General features: G+C 42.4%; 1 protein-coding gene across 1 annotated transcript in view; it reads left to right on the top strand.

The window, feature by feature from the left end:
* Positions 1 to 220: 220 nt before the first annotated feature.
* TRMU (tRNA mitochondrial 2-thiouridylase) overlaps positions 221 to 11,112 on the top strand; it is a 33,859-nt gene continuing 22,967 nt past the window's right edge. Inside the window, 4 exon segments of the mRNA XM_089684869.1 lie at positions 221 to 400; positions 4,186 to 4,351; positions 6,879 to 6,985; positions 7,167 to 7,289. Of these exon segments, the coding sequence (XP_089540995.1) occupies positions 319 to 400; positions 4,186 to 4,351; positions 6,879 to 6,985; positions 7,167 to 7,289 (478 nt within the window). The 5' untranslated portion in view covers positions 221 to 318.

The following is an 11,112-nucleotide window of genomic DNA, read 5'->3' as shown; positions in this document are numbered from 1 at the left end:
CTTCTGTAGATGTAACGTGTCCGTGTCAGTAACATGTAATGACCATGGCAGGCTTTGCTGTGATGAAGGAATTCCCGTGTATGAGGGGCCCCCCATTCTGACAGATGACGATATCCGGGTACCCACACACAGCGCAGCTCACCTCTGTTTCCTAGGACAGCCCTGACACCTAGCGGCCGCGGATGGCATTCCCATAAATGAGAGGCGGGAACCCGTAATCACGGTGGAAGTTTCTGGCCGGTGATTTTTGTTTCGTGCACGTCACGTGAGCAGTGCCGGTGGTGGGCTCTGTCCTTGAGGGAGGTGGAAGTTTGGGCCATGCAGGCGGTATGGCGGGTGGTGTGTGCCATGTCCGGAGGGGTAGACAGTGCTGTAGCTGCTCTGCTGCTGAAGAGGAGAGGTGAGGACATGAGATAGGACATGGAGTCATTCATTCTTCCTGGGAGCTGGACATTGTACACATGGGCCAGGCCGAGGGCTCCTCCTACACTGTACTGCTGGTGAGAGCTCCTGGCAGGTCGGGTTATGGACATGGTACCACCATAGGAGTCCTCCCACATGGACACATTATATCCCAGGGGCCCCATTGGGGGACAGGGCCCATAATGTATGACCGGCTGATGGACCTCAATAAGAGGTGATTAGTGATCTCCAGCTGTGTGCTCCATCATCCCCTCTGTGATCCCCACAGACCACCTCTCCTTCACACCCCACATGACACACAGTACTGGAAGAATGGCACATCTGATCATTTGGGGATGGAGAAGCAGATGCACAGCTCTTCTGGCCATACTTCTCCTTTAGGTCACAGAACTACACTTAGTTCTGCGCTCCCATCACCCACATTTAGATGACAGTCGGCCAAAGCCGATGTCACTCAGGTGCTCCAGACTGGAGGGATCCTGACTTTTACCCTTTTGCTGCCAGAGCTATTTTTGCTTATATAGTGCATCGTCTATATAATAGTGTGCCATCATTGGTGTCAGTGGCAGGAGTTATACCCCACTGTTGATATCAGTGGAAGGAATAGTGCCCCTTGGTTCAGATAAAGGCAAACAAGGAGCCACAGTTTGGAGACCACTTTTCTAGTGTATTTGAGAAAACTGCATTTTAAGTAAATTAACCCCTTGATGCCAATGGCACACAAATTAGTGGCCTCATAGAAATTGGCTTTTTTTCCCTTGGGCCACTAATTTGCTGGAAGCTCTCCACAAGGAACGCTCCCAGCACAAAGACCGGGGTGTCACTGAGAGCCCTGATCCAGGTCACCTGATCACTGTGATAGCCTTTGATTGGCTATCACGGTGATCAATCACTGTGAAGTCTGCCCCCCCCCCCTCTTGTTTTCTCTCTGAATGGAGGAGAGAGATACATTGTACCTTTCTGTCCTTTCAGAGAGAGAAAAAAAAGTGCGTGGAAAAGATAAATTCATAAAAAAAATAAAAGTACCTAGATCAAGGTTTGATCTAGGTCTGTGCCAAGGTTAGTGTTTGGTCAGGTGTGGGTTTTTATTTTATTAGTATCAGTGTCATTCAGTGGCACGATAAAAACAAAACAAATTGTGCACTGTTGTTTCTGGGCTGTATTACAAGTATAAACAACATACACACATTTGGTATTGCTGCAATCATCAGGAGCAGGAGAAATTATTTTGGGTTTTGCTTTGGTGGTAGGTTATGGTAGTAGCAAGAAATATACAGTGAAGGAAATAAGTAATTGATCCCCTGCTGATTTTGAATGTTTGCCCACTCACAAAGAAATGATCAGTCTAAAAATTGAATGGTAGGTGTATTGTAACACCGAGACAGAATAGCAACAAAAAATTCAAAAGAAATGCATGTCTAACAAATTATGCATTGATTTGCATGTTCATGAGGGAAATAAGTATTTGATCCCCTATCATTCAGCAGGAATTCTGGCTACCAGGTATCTTTCATACAGGTAACAAGCTGAGATTAGAAGCAGCCTCTTAAAGGGAGTGCTGCTAATCACATTTTGTTATCTGTATAAAGACACCTGTCCACAGGAGCAATCAAACAATCAGATTACAAACTCTCCACAATGGCAAACACCAAAGAGCTGTCCAAGGATGTCAGGGACAAGATTGTAGACCTACACAAGGCTGGACTGGGCTACCAAACTATTGCCAAGCAGCTTGGTGAGAAGGTGACAACAGTTGGTGCAATCATTCGCAAATGGAAGAAACCCAAAACAACTGTCAGTCTCCCTAGGTCTTGTGCACCATGCAAGATCTCACCTCGGAGTGTCAATGATTGAGAACAGTGAGGAATCATCCCAGAACTACATGTGAGGATCTTGCCAATAATCTCCAGGCAGCTGGGACCACAGTCACCAAGAAAACAATTGGTAACACACTACGCTGACAAAGATTGAAATCCTGCATTGTCCGCAAAGTCACTCTGCTCAAGAAAGTACATGTCCAAGCCCGTCTGAAGCTGGCCACTGAATATCTGAATGATGCAGAGGAGGACTGGTTGAAAGTGTTGTGATCAGATGAGACCAAAATTGAGCTCTTTGGCATCAACTCAACTCGCTGTGTTTGGAGGAGGAGGAATGCTGCCTATGACCCCAAGAACACCATCCCAACTGTCAAACATGGTGGTGGAAACATTCTGCTTTGGGGGTGTTTTTCTGCTAAGGGGACAGGACAACTGCACCACATCAAAGGGACGATGGATGGGGCAATGTACCGTCAAATCTTGGGTGAGAACCTTCCCTCAGCCAGGGCATTGAAAATGGGTCGTGGATGGGTGTTCTAGCTTGACAATGACCCAAAACACACGGCCAAGGCAACAAAGGAGTGGCTCAAGAAGAAGCACATTAAGGTCCTGCAATGGCCTAGCCAGTCTCCAGACCTTAACCCGATTGGCAACTCAAACTTTCAGCTCCCTCCACAAATTTTCAAACGCCAACCACCAAACCTTAATGACTTGGAGAGGATCTGCCAAGAGGAGTGGGCCAAAATCCCTCCTGAGATGTGTGCAAACCTGGTGGCCAACTACAGGAAACGTCTGACCTCTGTGATTGCCAACAAGGGATTTGCTACCAAGTACTAAGTCATGTTTTGTGAAGGAGATCACATTTTTCCCTCATGAACATGCAAATCAGTGCATACTTTCAAAAACCAAATTCTCTTAAGTATCCCCAAAGAAAAATAAACCTTTCACCCTTGAAAGTACAAATATAAGAGACCTTTTCTTGAAACCATTAAAAAATCCTAATCCCCTTCCTTAACTTCAAAATGTCCTAAATAAATTCAAAATAGTCCACCACAAGTCCACACTGTTAGGTCTTCAAACGTTGAAAAATGTCCCATTCATCACTTCAAATCCAAGATACCGCAAAAAAATAAACTAAATATAGTGCATTAACTTTAAAACAATACAATATTTGTGATACCATGCAAAAACACTCGTGAAAAGCAAGAAAAGAAAAAAAATAAAATAAATAATATCACAACTCTTTGGTGAATCCCACATTTAAATATACTATAAATCGGGTGAATCCACCTACACAGCCCACTCGTGAGGTGAAATTCACAGCAAATAACTTAACTTGTGATTAAGTGCAATAATCCAAAATGTGCCACCACTCTAACAGGTAAAATTCACAGCAAGTACTCAGCTCAGGGGATCAAATACTTATTTCCTTCACTGTACAGGTATGGTTTTGCTAACGTCAAAGTTGCAAAATTGTGCTTGGTCATTAAGATTTGTTTTACCCTTAGGCACGAAGGGGTTAATCTGCAGTTCACTAGTATATCAAATGGTTAAAAAAAAAAAATTTAAAAAACTACGCAGATCCGTGTATTAATGCATGTACTCTGCTGTGAGCCCTGAGTAAATGGCAACAGCATTGACTTTTTATCAGGGTGCAGGTGTGTGATATGTAATATGCAGCTCTGACCCACATGCATTAGTGCACACCAATGTACAGTACTACACTTCCATGCATTGTGGTGTGCTGTGTCAGAAAAAATGCTGCTTATAGGAGGAGTGGTTGTGTAAGTTGATATGACATGCAGTGGTGAGTTTGTACTTCATCTGAATGACAGTACATTGATGCCTCAGTAGAAAAGGTATCCCAATGGACTTGAGAACATATTCTTGATTTTATGTATGTTTTTTTTTTTTTTTTTTTGTTTTTTGTTTTTTTTTCTTACAGGTTATCAGGTGACAGGTGTATTTATGAACAACTGGGACGTTGTAGATGAGCACGGAGTTTGCACTGCGGAAGCTGACTGTGAAGATGCCTATAAAGTCTGTGAGAAACTAGATATACCTTTCCACCGCATCTCTTATGTGAAGGAATATTGGCATGATGTGTTCAGGTAACTTTTGCACATCTACAATATATTCCCAAAAGTATTAGCACACCCCTCCAAATCATTGAAATCAGGTGTTCCAATCACCTCCATGGCAACAAATGTATAAAATCAAGCACCTAGGCATTCAGACTGCTTCTACAAACATTTGTGAAAGAATGGTTCTCTTGCAGGAGCTCAGTGAATTAAAGTGTGGTACTGTGATAGGTTGCCACCTGTGCAATAAGTCCATCCGTGAAATTACCTTGCTACAAAATATTCCACAGTCAACTGTTAGTGGTATTCTAACACAGTGGAAGCAACTGGGAACAACAGCAACTCAGCCACTAAGTGGTAGGCCACGTAAAATGACAGAGCGGGGTCAGCACATGCTGATGCGCACAGTGTGCGGAATTTGCCAACTGTCTGTAGTCAATAACTAAAGACCTCCAAACTTCATGTGGCCTTCAGATTAGCACAACAACAGTGCATAGAGAGCTTCATGGAATGGGTTTCTATGGCCGAGCAGTTGCATCCAAGCCTTACATCACCAAGTGCAATGCAAAGCGTCGGATGCAGTGATGTAAAGCATGCCGCCACTGGACTTTAGAGCAGTGAAGATGTGTTCTCTGGAGTGGCCAATCACTCTTCTCTGTCTGGTAATCTGATAGATGTTTCTGGGTTTGGCAGTTGCCAGGAGAATGGTATTTGCCTGACTGCATTGTGCCAAGTGTAAAGTTTGGTGGAGGGGGGATTATGGTGTGGGTTGTTTTTCAGGGGTTGGGCTTGGCCCCTTGGTTCCAGTGAAGGGAACTCTTGAGGCACCAGCAGACCAAGACATTTTGAACCATTTCATGCTCCCAACTTTGTGGGAACAGTTTGAGGATGGCCGCTTCCTGTTCCAACATGACTGCGCACCAGTGCACAAAGCAAGGTCCATAAAAATATGGATGAGAGTTTGCGGTAGAGGAACTTGACTGGCCTACACAGTCCTGACCTCAACCCGATAAAACACCTTTGGGATGAATTAGAGCAGAGACTACGAGCCAGGCCTTCTTGTCTGACATCAGTGTCTGACCTCACAAATGCACTTCTGGAGGAATGGTCAAACATTCCCATAGACACACTCCTAAACCTTGTGGACAGCCTTCCCAGAAGAGGTGAAGCTGTTATAGCTGCAAAGGGGGAGCCAACTCAATATTGCACCCTACAGACTAAGACTGGGATGCCATTAAAGCTCATGTGTGTGTAAAGACAGGTGTCCTTTATATACACTATATTGCCAAAAGTATCAGGATTATATCTAATGTGAGCATTTACAGGCAGAATATTAAAATACGGCAGTGATGCAGCGCTACTCTGATGATATTGATAATACTATATAAATAAACATATAAATGAAAACGTGTATAAAAGTGACACAATGTGCAACAAACCCATAAACGGTGACCTGATCCTCCAGGGATCTATAATAAGTGAACTGATCCTAGATGGATCCCAGGTGTACACAGTGAATGTTGAACCGCTCAAATGATGGTAATTTCAGATTTACGAATACTGATCGCATGGTATAATTGTGCATACAACCAAAGTCAGAATCCAAAGTGATGGTGTAAACAGATCAAGCAAACAAATATATGAACTTGGCCCAAATCGGACTAAATAGTGAAACGTGCAAGAGAAAACTCAAGGGAACGCATGAAAAGTGCAAAACGTGCATAAGCATAAAAAAAAATCCAAATCCCAAAAAATATAAAAGTGTTTTCATACGCAAATCAAACACAATCAATACTATGAACAAATGTGAACCTATATTATGCAAAACGCATGACTCCAAATCAAGTAGAAAGCTAGTGAAAAAAGTCTAAATTGTGGCACTACACCACTGTACTCGTGCATGTGGATGGTGTATGTGAGTGATCACATAAGGGTATCTGTCAAAAGCTGAATTGGCCGCTCACCTTCTTGCTTTGACCCGCAAGGGGTTTAAACCCTTTTTGGATCACTAACACAGATCCTCCATGTATATGATTCCTCTACTCCTGGATATCTCTTCCCTCAGCGATCTCACTTCCAGGGATGTACATATAAGTAGTAGAATCCTCGCCAGGTAAACGCATATAGTAAGAGCCAATATCTCAACAGACATAGATAAAACCTCCCAGAGTGCAATACCTTTAATTAAACTTGATAAAAGTACAGAAATCCAAGTATTGCACTCACATTTTGATCCTTAGACAAACAGCATTTCAGAACCTCATGTTCTGGGTGTATCTGCATGGGTATTCAATTTGAGTGCAGCAAGATGGCGTCTGCGCCGGAAGTGCGTCACCTTGCCTACGCATTAAATCACTGAAGTCTGTATTTTTATATCTTGAATAATTTGGGTATATGATTGGATGCTAGCAGCTTCCGTTATTTATTTAGATTAAATAAAGGTTTTTAGGTTTAAGCGCAGGAGTTTTCCACCATTATTTCACAGGCAGAATATTGCTGATGGTTGTAGAGTTTGACGTGCTCGTGTGCTGTGATATTTATTTATTTTGTTTTCTAGCTCTTTCCTGTATGAGTATGAGAAAGGAAGAACCCCAAACCCAGATATACTGTGCAACAAGCATATTAAGTTTAATTATTTCCTCACTTATGCAATTGAAAACTTGGGTAAGTCCTTTATATATTTACCTGCTTTTGTAAATTGATTTTCTTGACTGCTCACAATACTGAATATTAGTGTCACAATAAACCTATAAAGGTGTTTTTGGCAACATTTGTTTACCATTTTATGGCTACCAAAACTTTGGTTTGTGTTTATGTGTTGAAGCAATCTATTTATTTGTACTAGGAGCGGATGCTATAGCCACTGGGCACTACGCTAGGACATCCCATGAGGATGAAGAAATATTTCAGCATCCGTTTATTAAAAGTCCTCAAAGTCTTTTCAGGAATAGATTTGAAGAAAGAAATGGTAAGAGTTTTTTTCCACACATTACTGACCTTATTAGTCATTTTGGATTAATTTGACAACTTCCAGTTTTTAATGTAATTTTGCTTTGTTACTGTGCTATTGATGTATTTGACATCTATTGCACATTTTTGACACAATCTAAGGTTTGATAAAGGCAAGTTGGGTTAACTACATTTAAAGTGTTACTAAACCCAGGACCCTGCATTCACTATATCTGGTCTCCCACAGTACACACAACATGGAAATGCAATTATTATTATAGTAAATATAAACTGCTAAATATCTTTTCTCATCAGCAGTATATAGCATTCTTGTTACTTCTATCAGTGTCTGGTTAAAGCTTGTAGGAGGATTTTTCATTCTCCTCTGACTGTCCTATAAGGCTGCATAACCCATGACCCTCTTTCCAGACAGTGCTGATTGGTCACATGCACCCTTTTAAATAAAAAAAAAAAAAAAAAAAATATTCTGTAGCAATACACACCAAACTGAGCATGCAAAGAGTGTCTCCTAGGGCTCTGTACTGTCAGCAGATGGAGTGGGGACTGTGGAAGGCTAGGATTAGAAAAGACAGGATTAAACAGCCTTTTTTTACACAATGCGGAGGATTACCCTCTTAGGTTCCACAGTGAGTATAACAAGCCTGCTGTACTGCATATACAGACTGATTTTACTGTTGTGGGTTTAGTAACCCTTTAACCACTTGCCGCCCAGCCACCGCATATAAACGGTGGCAGGGCGGCACTTGTAGGCAAAAGCACGTTTTAAAACGGCTGCCTTTAAAACAGGTAGGGGGCGCGCGCGCCCTACCTGTCCCGTGGGTGTCAACAGCGGGTGTTAGCCGACGAGTCCGGGTACCGGCCGTTTTCCCGCGATTGACGGTGATCGCTGACACAGAGCAGGGCTGCATTGTTTACACACAGCCCTGTTCTGTGTCAGTTCTCTGACAGCTTGTGAGAAGCTGCAGTTTCTCTCCCTTGATCAGCTCCCCCCCCTCCAGTACACACCCCCGCCCCCTAGTAAAACACTCCCCTTACACTGCAAATTCTAAAAATGTTAACCCCTTCCTCCCCAGTGACATTAGTACAGTTTCAGTGGGTTTTTTCACTGATCACTGTATTGGTGTCACTGGGGATGTCAGTTTCCCCCCCGTGTCAAAATGTCCGCCGCAGTCCTGCCATGAGTCGCTGGTCGCCGCCATATGTCGCTGATTGCCGCCAAAAGTCGCTGATCGGCGCCATTATTAGTATAAATAAAAATTAAAAATCCCAGTATCTTTCCCGCCATTTGTAAACTCTATAACTTTCACGTAAACCAATTAATTTACACGTATTGGGTTTTTTTTTAGCAAAGACATGTCGCAGAATGCATTTTGGCAGAAATTTATGACTAAATTTGATTTTTGCATTTTTTTTTTTTATTTTTTTTTTTTTTACTGGACATGTTTTATAGCAAAAAGTCCAAAATATTTTTTTTTTTCCTCCAAAATTGTCAGCCTTTTTTTTTTTTATAGCGCAAAAAATAAAAACCGCACAGGCGATCAAATACCACCGAAAGAAAGCTCAATTTGTGGGGAAAAAAGATGTAAATTTCATTTATGTACCATATTGCATGACCGCGCAATTGTCCGTTAAACTAGCGCAGCGCTTTATAGCAGAAAAATGGCGTAAATTGCAATATTTATACCATAGTTTGTAGACGCTATAACTTCCACACAAAGCAATCAATATACACTTATTGGGATTTTTTTTTACCAAAAACATGTAGCAGAATACATTTTGGCCTAAATTTATAACCAACTTTGAGTTTACTATATATTTTTTATAGCTGAAAGTAAAAAATATTGTTTTTCTTCAAAATTTTTGGCCTTCTTTTGTTTATAGCATGAAAAATAAAAAGCGCACAGATGATCAAATTACACCGAAAGAAAGCTCTATTTGTGTGAAAAAAAAGGACGTAAATTTCGTTTGGGTGCAGCATTGCATGACCGCGCAATTATCAGTTGAATTAGTGCAGCGCTGAGTAGCAAAAAGAGGCCTGGTCATTAAGGGCGGTAAATCCTCAGGAGCTCAAGTGGTTAATTCCTTTTTTCGAATAGTGTTAATTTTTTAGATGGCAGGCAGAATGGTTTATTAAAAGTTCTGTTTTTACCGAAGTTCTCCCTCAGATTATCTCTCTAGGAGTGTCATTAGCTATACGTTAAATACCTGATGAACTACATTTAGTAGAGTAAATGTATATGCAAATATAAAAGGAAGTGCAGAGTGCAATGTGCCAATTTGATTTAACAGTAATAAACACTTAAAAGAATGTGGCAGAACTTTGGGTAAAACAATAAAAAAGGCCTCTGTGTACTGGTCCAGTGTTGACTTGAGCATTGTGGCAGGCTGGAAACTGGATCCGGCAGATGGGAAGCTTTGTAGAGCTTGGACGTCACTAGGAACCAGCGAGGAATGCACGCTCGTGTTTGCCGGAAGTGATGTAAGCAAGAACCGAAACAACAGATGGACAGGGGTGACAGGCTATGCGCTCGGAGCTCCAAGCTCCTTCTATTGGCCTGGTGTGGTATACCACTAGAATCTAATATATACACTCCAAGAAACGGAGGGGTGGAGCAAATCGGGGTCCAGCATTGCATAGGATGTCGGGGAAAACAAGACCGCAATGTGCACAATAGCTGGATCGGAGGGGGTACAAGGGACCCTTAAGGTCTTCACAATATTTGATTGAAGCACCCTTTAAGGTCTTGTTGTCCCCCCACATCTTCTGCAATGCTGGCCCCTGTAGTGCTCCACCCCTCTGTTTCTTGGAGTGTATTCTAGTGTTATACCACACCAGGCCAATAGCAGGAGCCTGGAACTCCGAGTGCGTAGCCTGTCACCCTGTCCATCTGTTCTGGTCCTTGCTGACGTCACTTCCACCCAACGCAAGCGTGTGTCCCACACTGGTTCTGATTGACTTCTGGGCTCTACACAACTTCCCCTGTCTACCAGACCCTGTTTCCAGCCTGCCACACTGCTCAAGTGGACACTGTATCAGTACACAGAGGCCCCTTTTTTTTTTTTTTTTCCTGCTGTTCTGCCACATTCTTGTGTTTATTATCATTGAATGAAATTGGCACATTGCACTCTGCAATTAGATGGCGCGTCTTTCCTTTTTTTTTTTTTTTTTAATTATTTATTTACAAATACTTCTGGAGGAGAGCTGGCTTCTCTCTGGGACAGTGGCCGCTAATTCAGAGTAATTTCTCACCCCTATGGATCCTCTATGGCCTGCCTAATAGACTGACTTTCATCTCAGTTTTACACCGTTCTGTGCCAATCCTGAGTATTTTCATTTTTCATGAGCACTCGTACTCATGAAAATACTCCCGATACCTTAAACAATACTTTGCAGTGCAATTTGCGGTAATGGATGGAAATTACACCACAAAGATTAGCATGTGATTCCTGTCCAAATCGCATGCGGTTTCCCCACTGTACCTGTGTGTACCCATGCTTGTCATAGCCCAAGTTCACACAGGAGCGGTGTGAGAAACTTCTCAGCATGGGATGCCTGCAGGGTCTCAGTGGTAGGAGAGGAGAGAAAGCGGTGAGGATTTCCAATCCCCGCCTCTTTCTTTCCTCTCCTTGCAGCAATGACAGTTCGGGTTAGACAGCATTTGATTGGTCAGCACTGTCCATGTGATGGTGCTGACCAATCAGATGCCGTCTAGCCCAAACTGTCATCGGCAAGTACTTGAGTGAAAGTATCATTACTCCGTACTCTCCAATTTAAGTATCTGCATCCCTAATATTGGATATTTTTAGTAAAAGGTCTACGC

Source organism: Staurois parvus, unplaced genomic scaffold, assembly GCF_062004578.1.
Source record: "Staurois parvus isolate SC_StPar_1 unplaced genomic scaffold, SC_StPar_1.0 ptg000019l, whole genome shotgun sequence".
NCBI classification, from domain to species: Eukaryota; Metazoa; Chordata; class Amphibia; order Anura; family Ranidae; genus Staurois; species Staurois parvus.
The sequence above is the reverse complement of the archived record's forward strand: the minus strand, read 5'-3'. Positions and strand labels throughout refer to the sequence as shown.